The sequence below is a fragment of the Coregonus lavaretus genome (assembly GCF_964263955.1).
Source record: "Coregonus lavaretus genome assembly, chromosome: 25".
NCBI lineage: Eukaryota > Metazoa > Chordata > Actinopteri > Salmoniformes > Salmonidae > Coregonus > Coregonus lavaretus.
The window spans coordinates 772,662-790,434 of NC_140012.1; the positions used below are offsets into that span (position 1 = coordinate 772,662).

Sequence of the window (17,773 nt, forward strand, 5' to 3'; positions counted from 1 at the left end):
GGATTATTACATGTCCCATCAAATTAGCAGTTGTGTCTGGGGGTGGTTACGGCAATCAATTGTATTTCATGAACATGTGTACGTGTCTAGACAATAGTTACCCATCCACTTAGCTAGATGTGCGTGATGGGTGGTTATAGCATTTCCTTCACATGACCCATCAATTTAGACAAGTGTGTCGGGTAAGCGGCATCTAATAACGATAAAATATCTATATAAAATATTTTCATCTTGACACTTTGTTTTTGATATTGCTACTATGCAAGTATGAAAGTATTATCACTGTACCGTTTACACCTTCTGTATCCTGAGCATGTGGCAAATAAACTTACATTTGATTTGATATAGTGTGTGTTTACCACATGGCCTCACATGTGAATCTTTAAAGAGATGGGTGGGACTAAGGCTTAAGAGGGTGTGAACGATGCTGAATGGGTGTAGACAAAGAAGAGCTGTCCAGTAGGTGTACCAAAACATTCAAGGGCCATTTTCTCAAAAGTGGGGTTACAAGTTTATCAGCTTTCAAGGCATAATTACTTTCCCATTGTTCCTCAACTGCAGTGTATGTATACCATTTTCTAGCTCTGAGGCTCTACTTTTATCCAATGTAAAAAAAAAAAAAAAAAAAACACCATTACAAATTTTGCTGCTTAAGACCGAATCGAGGCGGTCGGTCACATTTGTCAATTGTCAGCCAAACACCAATCATCATGTCACCAGCATACAAATTAAGACCCTTAATATTTTTGGGAAAAGAGCATCAAGCTCATCACTGTGCACTTTCAACAAAGTGAAATTCATCATAAATTATGTAATCTATAGCCTAATAAACTGCATGCTTTTACGAGTGGTAGTGGGAGGACCACACAACTTAGCATTGTGTGAGTGTTGACACGATACCAGTATCGCGATCCTACGATACCAGATTTTACTTGGCAAAAAAGTAAACACTATTCTATCAACAATTGCGCAAAAAAAGTGTTTCCACTACCATCTGAAATATTTCAGACCCCAAAAACGATCCACCCCTTTTCAACAGATCTGGTTTTGTCAACATTTTGGAAAGTCTACCTACAATTTTATGTTTCCATAAGGCCCATCATGAGTTTTTTTATCCAACAGGTACTTTACTTGTTTAAAAATAGTTGGATGGAAACATGGTTACAGTCTATTCTTAATACCGAAAATACAGTAAATTAAACTCACCAGATGCTGTTCCATCGGACCCAAATGGGATGGCCACTTTTGCCAGCTGCCCAGCACTAGCCTTGCTCTGATTGTTTTTTTTGGCCTGCTTCGCAGTGGGCAGCTCATTTTGATTGGCGGCTCTGGCTTTGGGTGGTCCCACACTGGTGGTGGTGTCTCTCTGAATGGCAGGCTTCTGCTGGGTTTTTTTAGGGACAATGGGAGCGGATTGAGCCTGGGCCTGGCTCTGTCCAGGGGCTTTAGCCAGCTGTTCTGAGAGCAGTGTGGCTGCCACGTTTTGACCACTGCTGTCCAGTTCAAGTCCGTAGCCTCGCTCTGTGATGGAGAGGACACGTGCGTGGAGCTGCTGGCCCACACACAGGGCCTGGAAGCGGCCTATAGACTCCGCACTCCACTGGGGGCTCAGAGGCTCAACACCTAAAGGGGGTGGGGGAGGGTATTTTATAGTCATGACTCGTTAGGACAGTTTCTCACCATATTCGTATGAGCAGGTTGGAAAACAATAATTTTATGAATGAGGATATCATTAACAAAATCCTAAAAACCCTGCAAATACACACATGTACACACAATATTCTCTTTGTGCCAGACCGAGTTTAAACTCCTTACGTTTAATTTTTCTGTATTTACTTATCTGTATTAACTTTTTTTACTGCTCTAGTTATTATTCCTTGGATAACCTTTATAATTCCTTACGCGGTCCGCACTGCTTAGAACACTATAATAATTATCACTGAAGTATCACCGTGATTCATTGTAATGGTTGTTTGTGTCAATTAGGTCAGTAAGGTATGGGTTGCCAACTGGAGATTTGACATGAAAATAAAATGTCAATCATTCACATTCACACAAACACAGTAACGGTTAAGGTAAAAACACCAGTTAATGTTATAACTTACCAGATAAAGTAATAAAACATGAACAGATAACGTAATAACCTTTTTCACTTAACATTATAAGTTATTATGCAATATGGTGGTTATTACGTTATCAGGTGAGTAACAATATTTGATGAATAACGTAACATCTTTAACTGATCACGTAGCTTATAACATACCAAAATCGTATAATATTACTCAATTTGATGCATACCACACCACAGCCCAACAATTGCCAGCACACACACAAACCTCTGCACATGTACTCATACCCACACACAGATATGTACACACATGCACACACAAAATGTACAGTCAGACACACACAGGTAGGTAACACTTTATATAAAGGGGGTATGCATAACAACTTTATCAAACCAGTCATAACACCTTTGAGTGTTGCAGTATCATTCATTAGTCATAACACATTTAATTAACATCATTCGTGAGGAATTTTCAAAATAAAAGTCATTTCGAAAAGCTCTTAATTATCAGTACAGAAATGCATATTTATACTGTCACAGGACCCAACCCCGACACACTATTTTCGTAACAGTCTGGGAGCACCGTATACAGTGCCTTGCAAAAGTATTCATCCCCCTTGGCGTTTTTCCTATTTTGTTGCATTACAACCTGTAATTTAAATGGAATTTTATTTGGATTTCATGTAATGGACATACACAAAATAGTCCAAATTGGTGAAGTGAAATGAAAAATATTACTTGTTTCAAAAAATTCAAAAAAATTCATAACGGAAAAGTGGTGCGTGCATGTGTGTGCTGCCATCCTGTTAGAAGGTAACAGATTATTTTATTATAGTGGTTAAGAGTGACTTTCATTGTGTTGCATGGTGTTTATCGCCCCCTAGTGGAGCTTTCTGGTACTTAGAAGAATGTACAAAAAACGGAAGTAGAGTAGTCATTCTGCACGCAGACAAGCAGCTAGAAACAACGCTACGGTACAGTTATTTCTGTGCAACTATTTCTTGTCACGTTTCAGCCTCGGAAAATATTTGTTTTTAAGTTCAATTCAAGCATATTGCTAATGATGATAATATTGTTATTGATAGAATTGCTTAATTCTCAATGTTAGTTGGTTACATTTACTCACGCAAATTGCATTGACTTTCATAGATGCCGTCAGCTGTATTAGTTTGCTCGTGCGTCGTGTAAAACATATTATACTATAGTTTGTTAATGTTTCTAGTGTAATATGCTTTGTTATTGTACAGAAGTGTGTGCACATTATTAGAGTAATGAAAGGAGTTGGTTAGTTGTTACTCATAGAGTAATTATCTATTTGGTTTGTCGTCATGTCAGATACATGGTAACTTGGCACTTGCTTTGTATTTATGCAACTTCAACTTAACGTATAGTGTACAGCTACAGTATGTCAATGTGAATTGAATACTAAAGTATATTATTTTCTGTATTTCCAGTTTCACAACATAAACGTTTTCAATACATTTGTTCAAGAAAAGTCACGCCTTGGAAGTTTTATTGAAGACTCAGTTCTTAGCTATCTGTCTAGTTTTGCATGGGAAAGCAATTCCAGGGCAGAATAATATGTATTCACCACCTTTGCTATGAAGCCCCTAAATAAGATCTGGTGCAACCAATTACCTTCAGAAGTCACATAATTAGTTAAATAAAGTACACTTGTGTGCAATCTAAGTGTCACATGATCTCAGTTTATATACACCTGTTCTAAAAGGCCCCAGAGTCTGCAACACCACTAAGCAAGGGGCACCAACAAGCAAGGGGCACCAACAAGCAAGTGGCACCATGAAGACCAAGGAACTCTCCAAACAGGTCAGGGACAAAGTTGTGGAGAAGTAAATATCAGGGTTGGGTTATAAAAAAATATCAGAAACTTTGAATATCCCACAGAGCACCATTAAATCCATTATTAAAAATTGAAAGAATATGGCACCACAACAAACCTGGCAAGGAGGGCATTAATCAGAGGCAACAAAGAGACCAAAGATAACCCTGAAGGAGCTGCAAGGCTCCACAGCGGATATTGGAGTATCTGTCCATAGGACCACTTTAAGCCGTACACTCCACAGAGCTGGGCTTTACGGAAGAGTGGCCAGAAAAAAGCCATTGCTTAAAGAAAAAAATAAGCAAACACGTTTGTTGTTCGCCAAAAGGCATGTGGGAGACTCCCCAAACATATGGAAGAAGGTACTCGTCAGACGAGACTAAAAGTCAGCTTTTTGGCCATCAAGGAAAACGCTATGTGTGGCGCAAACCCAACACCTCTCATCACTCCGAGAACACCATCCCCACAGTGAAGCATGGTGGTGGCAGCATCATGCTGTGGGTATGTTTTTCATCAGCAGGGACTGGGAAACTGGTCAGAATTTAAGGAATAATGGATGGCGCTAAATACAGGGAAATTCTTGAGGGAAACCTGTTTCAGTCTTCCAGAGATTTGAGACTGGGACGGAGGTTCACCTTCCAGCAGGACAATGATCCTAAGCATACTGCTAAAGCAACACTCGAGTGGTTTAAGGGGAAACATTTAAATGTCTTGGAATGGCCTAGTCAAAGCCCAGACCTCAATCCAATTGAGAATCTGTGGTATGACTTAAAGATTGCTGTACACCAGCGGAACCCATCCAACTTGAAGGAGCTGGAGCAGTTTTACCTTGAAGAATGGGCAAAAATCCCAGTGGCTAGATGTGCCAAGCTTATAGAGACATACCCCAAGAGACATGCAGCTGTAACTGCTGCAAAAGGTGGCTCTACAAAGTATTGACTTTGGGGGGATGAATAGTTATGCACGCTCAAGCTTTCAGTTTTTTTGTCTTATTTCTTGGTTGTTTCACAACAAAAAAGATGTTGCATCTTCAAAGTGGTAGGCATGTTGTGTAAATCAAATGATACAAACCCCCCCAAAATCAATTTTAATTCCAGGTTGTAAGGCAACAAAATAGAAAAATGCCAAGTGGGGTGAATACTTTCGCAAGCCACTGTTAGGCTGAGATCATTACCCAAGTAGTATTTGGAATTTAGGGGTTTATTTGCCTTGCTCAAGGCCACAATGCCAGTAGGGGTTGGAACCAGACCTGGGTGTTAATTAAGCAATAAGGCATGAGAACCCGGGAATTATCGTGTGAAAACTCCCGACTCCGAAACAGCCCTTAGTTTGTGTGACAAAACCGCACATTTTAGAGTGGCCTTTAATTGTCCCCAGCACAAGGTGCACCTGTGTAATGATCATGCTGTTTAATCAGCTTCTTGATATGCCACACCTGACAGGTAGATGGATTATCTTGGCAAAGGATAAATGCTCACTAACAGGGATGTAAACAAATTTGTGCGCAAAATGAGAGAAATAAGCTTTTTGTGCATACAGAACATTTCTGGAATCTTTTATTTGAGCTCATGAAACATGGGACCAACGCTTCACATGTTGCTTTTATAGTTTTGTTCAGTGTAAACGTGTTCAGAAACATTATCTACTCACTTAGAAAGAAAATGACTGCAGTAATCGTTCAGTTACTATTGGGCAAAACATAACCCAAAACACAACCAAAACAATAGCCTGTTTTTTCTTTTTCGTATATTTCTCAATCTCACTTTCCATCCTTTAACTAAATATACTTTACTGCAACCCGCCCCACCCAATGTGGAACGGATTCTATTATTTCTTCATACATTTTTATCCAGAACCTCTGGCTGAAACTAGCCAGCTAACTAGCTACTTGCTATTAGCCACCGTTAGCGGTCTTCACCATTGTCCGTGGCCGTGACCTGCACTACCTACCAGCCAGCTCTAGCCTGGACAATTATCAGCCAGTCTGCATATCGCGTTATCGAACCAGAGCATATCGGATTTTCTGCCGGAATCACTGAATCACTGGACCTTAACACCAGACCATCGCAACTAGCTAGCTGCAACAAAATGGATGTTGACGTTGTTGGCTAATCACCACTGTCCTGAAGCTAACCCCAGTTAGCCTTGAGCTAGCCTCTCCCGGCTATCTACCTCTCTGTCAACCGGACGGGACCTCCTAGTGTTGACACGGAGCCCCGCCGATCCATCACAACTGGTCTGCCGACATAATCGTCTGATGTGGTTTCAACAGGCTTCCCGTTGCGACGACCACAAAGATCCATCTGCTAGCCCCGGCCCGCTAGCACATGCAATCAACAGCAGTGCCTCCAGCTCGCCTGTAGCGTAAGCAGCCACTGAACTGCTCCCGGACTTACTTATTGCTGTTCACTGGACCTTATGATCACTCAGCTACACAGCTGATGCCTGCTGGACTGTTCCTTTATACGGTACCCCATCCTCTTGATCTGTTTAGCCTCAGCTCAAACTTTTGTCGCCATTACCAGCTTTTGTCTTAGCTCTCTCGAATAACACCTGTGACTGCTTTTTGCCTACCTCCCATGTCAATATGCCTTGCCTATTGCTGTTTCGGTTAGTTCTAACTGTACTTTTTCAATGTAGAGCCCCCAGTCCTGCTCAACCCGTCTCAAACAGATCCTTTGTCCCACCCCCCACACACGTGTAGACCTGCTCAATCGGTGCCTCCAGTGATGCTCTCTCTTTCATCTTTACCCAACGCTTAGGTTTACCTCCACTGTACTCATTTCCTTCCATATCCTTGTCTGTACATAATGCCCTGAATCTATTCTCTATACCCAACGCACTAGAAGACCAGTTCTTAAAGCCTTTAGCCGTATCCTTATTCTACTCCTCCTCTGTTCCTCTGGTGATGTGGAGGTTAACCCATGCCCTGTAGCCCCCAGTATCACTCCTGCTCCCCAGGCGCTATCATTAATTGACTTCTGTAATAGCAAAAGCCTTGGTTTCTTGCATGTTAACATCAGAAGCCTCCTCCCTAAGTTTGAGTTATTCACTGCGTTTGCACACTCAGCCAACCCTGATGTTCTAGCAGTGTCTGAATCCTGGCTTAGGAAGGCCACCAAAGATTCTGAAATTTCCATTCCCAACTACAACATTTTCCGTCTAGATAGAACTGCCAAAGGGGGCGGAGTTGCAATCTACTGTAGAGCTCTATCATACTATCCAGGTCTGTGCCCAAACAGTTTGAGCTTCTACTTCTAAAAATCCACCTTTCCAGAAATAAGTCTCTCACTGTTGCCGCTTCCTATAGACCCCCCTCAGCCCCCAGCTGTGCCCTGAACACCATATGTGAATTGATTGCCCGCCATCTATCCTCAGAGTTCGTATTGCTTGGTGACCTAAACTGGGATATGCTTAACATTCCGGCCGTCCTACAATCTAAACTAGATGCCCTCAATCTCACACAAATTATCAAGGAACCTACCAAATACAACCCTAAATCCGTTAACATGGGCACCCTCATAGATATCATCCTGACTAATTTACCCTCTAAATACACCTCCGCTGTCTTCAACCAGGATCTCAGCGATCACTGCCTCATTGCCTGCGTCCGTAATGGGTCCGCGGTCAAACGACCACCCCTCATCACTGTCAAACGCTCCCTAAAACACTTCAGCGAGCAGGCCTTTCTAATTGACCTGGCCTGGGTATCCTGGATGGATATTGACCTCATTCTGTCAGTAGAGGATGCCTGGTTGTTCTTTAAAAGTGCTTTCCTCTCCATCTTAAATAAGCATGCCCCATTCAAAAAATTCAGAACTAAGAACAGATATAGCCCCTGGTTCACCCCAGACTTGACTGCCCTTGACCAGCACAAAAACATCCTGTGGCGTACGGCATTAGCATCGAACAGCCCCCGCGATATGCAACTTTTCAGGGAAGTCAGGAACCAATATACAAAATCAGTTAGGAAAGCAAAGGCTAGCTTTTTCAAACAGAAATGTGCATCCTGTAGCACTAACTCCAAAAGATTTTGGAACACTAAAGTCCATGGAGAATAAGAGCACCTCCTCCCAGCTGCCCACTGCACTGAGGCTAGGAAACACTGTCTCTACCGATAAATTTCAACAAGCATTTTGCTGCTCCACCTGGCTACCACTACCCCGGCCACCAGCTCTGCACCCTCCGCTGCAACTTGCCCATGCCCCCCCCCCCGCTTCTCCTTCACACAAATCCAGACAGCTGATGTTCTGAAAGAGCTGCAAAATCTGGACCCCTACAAATCAGCTGGGCTAGACAATCTGGACCCTTTCTTTCTAAAACTAGCCGCCGAAATTGTCGCAACCCCTATTACTAGCCTGTTCAACCTCTCTTTCGTAACGTCTGAGATCCCCAGAGATTGGAAAGCTGCCGCGGTCATCCCCCTCTTCAAAGGGGGTGACACTCTAGATCCAAACTATTACAGACCTATATCCATCCTGCCCTGCCTTTCGGAAGTTTTTGAAAGCCAAGTTAACAAAAAGATCACCGACCATTTCGAATCCCACCGTACCTTCTCCGCTATGCAATCCGGTTTCCGAGCTGGTCATGGGTGCACCTCAGCCACGCTCAAGGTGCTAAACGATATTATAACCTTGATCGATAATAGACAGTACTGTGCAGCCATCTTCATCGACCTGGCCAAGGCTTTCGACTGTCAACCACCGCATTCTTATTGGCAGACTAAATAGCCTTGGTTTCTCAAATGACTGCCTCGTCTGGTTCACCAACTACTTCTCAGATAGAGTTCAATGTGTCAAATCGGAGGGCCTGTTGTCTGGACCTACGGCAGTCTCTATGGGGGTGCCACAGGGTTCAATTCTTGGGCCGACTCTATTCTCTGTGTATATCAATGATGTCGCTCTTGCTGCTGGTGACTCTCAGATCCACCTCTACGCAGACGACACCATTTTGTATACATCTGGCCCTTCCTTGGACACTGTGTTAAATCTCCAAACGACCTTCAATGCCATACAATACTCCTTCAGTAGCCTCCAACTGCTCTTAAACACTAGTAAAACTAAATGCATGCTCTTCAATCGAACGCTGCTTGCACCCGCCCACCCGACTAGTATCACTACTCTCGACGGGTCTGACCTAGAGTATGTGGACAACTACAAATACCTAGGTGTCTGGTTAGACTGTAAACTCTCCTTCCAGAATCACATTAAGCATCTCCAATCCAAAGTTAAATCTAGAATCGGCTTCCTATTTCGCAACAAAACCTCCTTCACTCATGTTGCCAAACATGCCCTCGTAAAACTGACTATCCTACCGATCCTTGACTTTGGCGATGTCATTTACAAAATAGCCTCCAACACTCTACTCAGCAAATTGGATGTAGTCTATCACAGTGCCATCCGTTTTGTCACCAAATCCCCATATACTACCCACCACTGTGACCTGTACGCTCTTGTTGGCTGGTCCTCACTACATATTCGTCGCCAAACACACTGGCTCCAGGCCATCTATAAATCACTGCTAGGCAAATCCCTGCCTTATCTTAGCTCATTGGTCACCATAGCAACACCCACCCGTAGTATGCGCTCCAGCAGGTATATCTCACTGGTCATCCCCAAAGACAACACCTCCTTTGGCCGCCATTCCTTCCAGTTCTCTGCTGCCAATGACTGGAACGAATTGCAAAAATCTCTGAAGCTGGAGACACTTATCTCCCTCACTAACTTTAAGCATCAGTTGTCAGAGCACCTTACCGATCACTGCACCTGTACACAGCCCATCTGAAATTAGCCCACCCAACTACCTCATCCCCATATTGTTATTTATTTTGCTCATTTGCACCCCAGTATCTCTATTTGCACATCATCTCTTGCACATCTATCATTCCAGTGTTAATACTTATTGTAATTACTTTGCACTATGGCCTATTTATTGCCTTACCTCCATAACTTGCTACATTTGAACACACTGTATATATATTTTCTGTTGTATTTTTGACTTAATGTTATGTTTTACCCCATATGTAACTCTGTGTTGTTGTTTTTAATCGCACTGCTTTGCTTTATCTTGGCCAGGTCGCAGTTGCCAATGAGAACTTGTTCTCAACTGGCTTACCTGGTTAAATAAAGGTGCAATAAATAAAATTAAAATAAAATGAATGATGGAGCTGAGTTTTTTTGTCCAAAATTTCATTTAAGATGCTCCAAAGCTTTTTACTATCATTCTTTATGTCATTTATCTTAGTTTCATAGTGTAGTCTTTTCTTCTTTTTTTTCTTCTTCAGTTTAGTCACATGATTTCTCAATTTGCAGTACGTTTGCCAATCGGTTTTGCAGCCACACTTATATGCCATTCCTTTTGCCTCTCAACCATACAATTTTCCAATTCCTCATCAATCCATGGGGATTTAACAGTCATTTTCAAATGGGTGCATGCTTATTAGTAACTGGGATAAGCAATTTCATAAATGTGTCAAGTGTAGCTTCTGGTTGCTCTTCAGTACACACCACGGACCAACAAATATTTGTTATATCAACATAGTAATCACTACAAAACGTATTGTATGACCTCTTATACACTATATTAGGCCCAGCCTTTGGAACTTTGGTTTTCCTAGATATGGCTACTATATTGTGATCACTACATCTGATGGATTTGGATACTGCTTTAAAGCAAATTTCTGCAGCATTAGTAAAGATGTGATCAATACATGTTGATGACTTAATTCCTGTGCTGTTTGTAACTACCCTGGTAGGTTGACTGATAACCTGAACCAGGCACTAGTTACAGTTTGAAGCTTGCTCTTCCTGTAGATCTTATAACCATGTATTGCTACCACTGTATCAAAGGTATTATATCTAAGTGAGTTTCAGATTTTGTCAGAATATTAATGTCATCTGTTACTAGCAAATTATTGATTTCATGAACCTTGTTTCTTAAGGTACATATGTTAACGTGGGCCATTTTTAGCACTTTTCTGGGATGCTTGATTGTTTTTATTGCTTTCCTGGGAAGCTTAGCAGAGATGTAAATGCTCATCTTATTTATGTTAGTGCAGGGTGACCTCCTCAGTGCTAAGAGTATCACTCTGGTACATAGGCACATGATTACTGCATACAATAGCTGTGGGATCAGCAGTGACATTCAGGGCAGTAAGAGGGACATAAATTAGGTTACTTACATTGTGTCTTCCAACGCACATGGGATAAAGTACATTTCCTGACGCATTACGACAACTCAGCCACACAAATAGTAGGGATTAAATGAGCTGGGCTTGGGTCATTGATAAGTAATTGTCTCAACGCAGCCTTATAATGCTGTGAAAGGATCCAGGAACACAAATGATTTGGGTGGATCCCATCCTCCTTATAATACAAGCTTTGTTTCCAGAAGTAATCAAAATTGTCAATAAATGTTACACCCTGAGAGCTGCAATAGTCTCGTAGCCAGTTATGGAGGGCTAAAAGTCTGCTGAACCGTTCAATGCCATGATTTAGAGAGGGCAGAGGGCCAGATGTTACGGGGCGTTTGTTGGTGTCAAGTTGTGACCCAATCAGTTCTTTAAAATCTATCATCTACAGCTGTTCTGAGCTGGCCTTCATAATGTCATTGAATCCAACATTAACTATGATACTCAATTTCCTGATGCTGGGTTAAAATGTTTGGGAGCAGCTTATTGATGTCCTGTACTCGTGCTCCTTGATAGCAACGTTTTTGCTCCAGGTACTGAGACATTTCTCATCATTGAACTGCCCAATACAACGGGCGGAGAAGGGAATGGCAAAATCCGCCCATTCCCACCCCTCACACAATTCGTTTTGTCTTTCACGGGACCACGAGAAGCAGGATAGCGTATGCCCACTGCTCCCGGCGATAGTTCCAGACCTCCCACAGCAGGCAGTGCCCCATCAGATCCCGAGAGAGGGAAAGGAGCCGAACTCGACGACGAAGACGCTGCTGGAGTCAGCGTAGTTGGAGTCTGCACCGCCTTCGCAGACACAGGAAATCTGAGCGCAGGTAGATCAGGCACCAGTGCAGTGAAGCTATTCCTTATGTCAATCTGCTCTGAACCTCTCGCAGTCACTCCCGTCTGCTTAGCAGCATGCCGCTGCCGTCAGTTTCCACAACTTGTGACATGGGACCAGCGCTGATTGGGACATTCTTCTTGCTGTTCTCCGTCTACTTCACTAAAGGATGGAGGAGGAGAAGCAGATGGAGACGATTTCCTTGGTAGGCGAGTTCCAGGTAGCACAGGCCATTCGGATAGGGACAGTTGACAAGGCGGGGGACACATCCATCAGGCCCGAGCAGCATCCAGCCATAGGAGTTGAGAAAGAGAAAGTTCCAATTTGCGTTTTCCCCATAACTTCGCGCAGAATTGAGATTTGTTTGTTAAGCAAAGCCACCTCATTCTTGTAATCCTCTGCTAGCAAACAACTGCCGCATTGGAACTCGGGATTGCCAATATTTTCCCGGACAAGAGCGTAATAAACACAGCTTCTACAGCGCTGGAAACGTTCGTTAGCTATTCCAGGCGAAGCGGGCTCCATTGCAACCTAGCTAGCTGCTGTCAGTGTCCCCCGACAGCAGCTTAGTTTCTATTGCCAACTCTTTGTATATATATCCATTATAATGATTCTGATAAATGAATGCGCCTGGATCAGAGAAGCTGCCAGTCTCGTCACGTTCATATGCATGGCACAGTGGAGATAAAAAAAATATTACAAAAACTGCAACATCATGTTGCACAGGTCGGATAGGCACACAGCGAGGCAGTACCAAACCAAATGCTAGGCAAGAAGCATGGGGAAATATGTATAGACACTTTTTCCCGAGGGAGATTAAGTTTATGAATTAGCATTGACCACATAGGTGAGCAGGCCACATAGGGCCATTGTGCCAAATCGCATCTGCTCTATGTGGGGGTTGTAACCAATAGGGTCCAACTGCGATGTCATCTCTCAGAGCAGTCAAACCTGTGTCTCATTACCTTGCTATAGGGCGGCACATAGCCTAGAGGTTAGAGGGGCAGGCCTTTGAATCCTGGGTCTGATGGGAAAAATCTGGTGAATGTGAATCGGCAACTGGAGGGTTGCTGGTATCTAATCCTAGATTCCATCTCCTGCCGTTGTGCCCTTGAGCAAAGCACAAGACGATTTCAAGGTGTAATCTTCTTTATCTCAGGGGAGATAAATACTTTGCAAGTCTTTAAGTGTCAAACAAGGTTCCTCAACACGCATGTGTGGTTCACCAAACTACCAAACCTTTTGACCGCCCCCTCCTAGGGGACACCCATCCGGGCACAGACTGGATTCAAAACACGTTCTCAAGCAAGGTTACTCATCATGATACACAGCCTGTTGTGTGTATGGCGTGTCAGGGTTTGGGAACTGTGACATCGAAAAGACAAGTTCCAGTTGTACAATGGCTAAGTAAAGAAGTGTTCAATTGGGATTTAGAAAATCTCTTTCCACTGACATCATGACCGGTTTCATCTATAACCAAGGAAAGTGTGTTTCTATGACTGTGCATGTGTGTACATTTCAATGTGTGCTTGTGAAAATGTCTATATAGGAGTATTCCGGTATGATGTGCATGACTTTGTGTTTGTAACAGGCAGTATGTGCATCAAATAGAAGGAAGTAATACATAAATACATAGATTTGTATATGTTATTACATGATTGTTTAAGTTATTACGTTATTCTTCAAAACAGTTGTTTCTCACCTGATAACATTACAACCACCGGATAATGTAATAACTTATTACATAAAAAAACTATAAAGTTTGAACATTTAGAAAAGTTATTACATTAATCAGTGCTCTTACATTAACCGTTGTTACAAACACACATAAAAACTACACACAAACCTGCTAGCCAGCAGCGGATAGCCAGGAAGTGGTGTTTGAGGAGTCCGGGTGTGATCGCTCTGAGGTGGGCTGGTTCTACATCACTGGTGTTGCCATAGTCCACAAAATACACCCGGGCTTTACTGCCAGCCCACACACCCTGCACCATACCACGGTACCACGCCCCGTCACCTGTGGGGGAGGGAGAGCACACACACCAGTATTAATTAACCATAATATGCAGTTTCCAACAACGTTCACTGCACCAGTGGGATTAAGAGAGAGACTAAACATACACCAACACGACATACACTTCACATTACTTGATCCCCCATTAATATTCACAGTGGCCAATGGGCCTTTGAGTCCTTGGTGATTTTTTGGAGTGAATATCTATCACACTACCCCATATACTATGATAGTATGAAAGATATTGTCAGAGTGGCGTTTGATAAATCTGGTAGTTTGTTCTCACCAGAGAACAGGGCGCAGCAGGGCTCACCCACACTGGGACAGAAAGGGGTGATGTCTGCCTCACAATGCCGCTTCAGCTCAGCCCCCAGCTCCACTAGAACCTGCAGGTCTGACAACACAAACAGATATCGCTGATGAAGCAGTGTCAATTACTGTGAACACAGGGAATGTAACATATAAAAAGGTGAATATAATATAAATGTGTACCATATTTAACCGTTTCAGTTTATCTATACTGAACAAAAATGTAAATGCAACAATTTCAAAGATTTTACTGAGTTACAGTTCATATAAGGAAATCTGTCAATTTCAATAAATTCATTAGGCCCTAATCTATGGATTTCACATGACTGGGAATACAGATCTGCATCTGTTGGTCACATAACTTTTTTTTTAAGGTAGGGGTGTGGATCAGAAAAACCAGTCAGTATCTGGTGTGACCACCATTTGCCTCATGCAGCGCTGTTGATTGTGGCCTGTGGAATGTGGTCCCACTCCTCTTCAATGGCTGTGCAAAGTTTCTGGATATTGGCGGAAACTGGAACACGCTGTCATACACGTCGATCCAGAGCATCCCAAACTGCTCAATGAGTGACATGTGTGATGAGTATGCAGGCCATGGAAGAACTGGGAAATTGTGTACAAATCCTTGCAACATTGGACCGTGCATTATCATGCAGAAACATGAGGTGATGGTGGTGGATGAATGGCACGACAATGGGCATCAGGATCTCGTCACGGCATCTCTGTGCATTCAAATTGCCATCGATAAAATGCAATTGTGTTCGTTGTCCGTAGCTTATGCCTGCCCATACCATAACCCCACCGCCACCATGGGGCACTCTGTTCAATGTTGACATCAGCAAACCGCTCGCCCACACGACGCCATATACACTGTCTGCCATCTGCACGGTATAGTTGAAACCGGGATTAATCTGTGAAGAGCACACTTCTCCACTGTACCAGTGGCCATCGAAGGTGAGCATTTGCACACAAGTCGGTTATTACGCCGAACTGCAGTCAGGTCAAGACCGTGGTGATGACGACGAGCATGCAGATGAGCTTCCCTGAGACAGGTTCTTACAGTTTGTGCAGAAAGTCTTCGGTTGTGCAAACCCACAGTTTCATCAGCAGTCCAGATGGCTGGTCTCAGACCTTGGTATGTGGTTGTGAGGCCGGTTGGACGTACTGCCAAATTCTCTTAAATGACTTATGGTAGAGAATTAACATTAAATTCTATGGCAACAGCTCTGGTGGACATTCCTGCTGTCAGCATGCCAATTGCACGCTCCCTCAAAACTTGAGACATCTGTGGCATTGTGTTGTGTGACAAAACTGCACATTTTAGGGTGGCCTTTTATTGTCCCCAGCACAAGGTGCACCTAATGATCATGCTGTTTAATCAGCTTCTTGATATGCCACACCTGTCAAATGGATGGATTATCTTGGCAAAGGAGAAATGCTCACAAACAGGGATGTAAACAAATTTGCGCACAAAATTTGAGAGAGATAAGCTTTTTGTGCATATGGAACATTTTGGGGATCTTTTATTTCAGCTCATGAAACATGGGACCAACACTTCACGTTGCTTTTATATTTATGTTCAGCACTTGTATTGTAGCACTTGTATTGTAGTGGTGAAGAAGCAAAGTATTAACTCAACATCTCATCACTTAAGAAACAATATGTCAATGGAAATGCATTCTGTGAGGTGGTAATGAAGTCATCATTAAGTTTTGTGTTGCAGGACAGAACAGTTTCACTTCATGCTTGTTCTACCTTGTGGTATTCTACACTCAGGCTGTAGCATTGTAGTAGATAATCAGATGGCCTTGTGCTGTAGTGGATATAACATGTATACTGAAAGCCTACATGAGGCTCCCACAGCTAAGGCTCCCTTATTCTAATGTAGTAAAATCTCACTCCTACTGTGAGATGTTTAGAATGCAATGGAGTTGGCTGTACCTTCTTGGTTATATTTGTAGCAGTAGAACTCTCCAGGATTCTCCATCACACTGACTACCAGTGCCACCGTCTGGCCCTCAGTAGGAAGCTCAGCACATGTCCACTGCAGCTTCTCTGCCACAGCAGGCTTGGCCACTGTGGGACAAAGTAATGAAATAGGTAGGGTGAGATACTCCCATACGATTTGGATGAGGATTTCTACTTCTGAATGACATCCTGCTCCTCCCGGACCAGGCCCAAATACCCGACACTCGAAGAAGGAAGAGGCGCTGTTATAGAGGCCGGTGTGCAGGATACCTGACGAGACTACGTAGGTGAGTGGATAAACCGCCTCCACCCTCCATTGTATTGGCGAACATGCAATCACTGGAGAATAAACTGGACGAGCTCCGTTCGAGACTATCCTATCAACGTAATCTGAAGAACTGTAATATCCTATGTTTCTCTGAGTCGTGGCTGTAAATCTAGCAGTTTTTTTTAAAAATATATCAGCATGACAGAACAGCAGCGTCGGGCAAACTCGTGGTGGTGTCTTAACAGCTGGTGCGCAATCTCTAATATCAAGGTTTTGCTCGCCAGAGTTCGAATACCTCATGATTAGCTGTAGACCATACGATTTACATTTATATTTTCTGTGGCTGTCTACTTACCACCACAAACCGATGCTGGCACTAAGACATCACTCAACAAGCTATATAGAGCCATAAGCAAACAAGAAAATGCTCACCAAGAGGCAGCGCTCCTAGTGACCGGTGATTTCTATGCAGGAAAACTTAAATCAGTCTTACCTAATTTCTACCAGCATGTCACCTGTGCAACTAGAGGCGAAAAAACTCTAGATCACCTTTACTCCACACACAGACGCATACAAAGTTCTCCCTCGCCCTCCATTTGGAAATATGACCATAACTCTATCCTCCTGATTCCTACTTACAAGCAAAAACTTAAAACAGGAAGTACCAGTGACTCACTCAATAAGGAAGTGGTCCGATGACGCGAATGCTAAACTACAGGACTGTTTTGCTAGCAAAGACTACGATATGTTCCGGGATTTATTTGATGGCATTGAGGAGTTTACCACATCAGTCACCAGCGTCCTTAATAAGTGCATCGACGACATTGTCCCCAGTGACCGTACGTACGTACATACATTTACATCATTTAGCAGACGCTCTTATCCAGAGCGACTTACAAATTGGTGCATTCAACTTATGATATACAGTGCATTCGGCAAGTATTCAGACCCCTTCCCCTTTTCCATATTTTGTTAAGTTACAGCCTTGTTAAAAAATGCATTAAATAAAAAAAATTCCCTCATCTACACCCAATACCCCATATTGACAAAGCAAAAACAGGTTTTTATAGATTTGCAAATGAAAACAGAAATGACTCTCCCTCGGTGAGGATCAAAAGGCCTCACATTAGCTTGGCAAATGGCCGACAACAACCACCCACAGGGTGGCTGTGCCAGTCTTGACACCTTAATACTGCCATAAATATCTCCCGAGTGGCGCAGTGGTCTAAGGCACTGCATCGCAGTGCTAGCTGTGCCACTAGAGATCCTGGTTCGAATCCAG

General features: G+C 43.1%; 1 protein-coding gene across 1 annotated transcript in view; it reads right to left on the bottom strand.

Moving 5' to 3' along the window:
- Positions 1-17,773, bottom strand: part of tdrd1 (tudor domain containing 1) — a gene marked incomplete at both ends in the record, with an annotated part of 123,204 nt that overhangs the window by 45,499 nt on the left and 59,932 nt on the right. The window contains 4 exons of the mRNA XM_084141431.1: positions 1,207-1,623; positions 13,779-13,949; positions 14,233-14,340; positions 16,197-16,331. Of these exons, the coding sequence (XP_083997557.1) occupies positions 1,207-1,623; positions 13,779-13,949; positions 14,233-14,340; positions 16,197-16,331 (831 nt within the window). The remainder of the gene's footprint in view (positions 1-1,206; positions 1,624-13,778; positions 13,950-14,232; positions 14,341-16,196; positions 16,332-17,773) is intronic.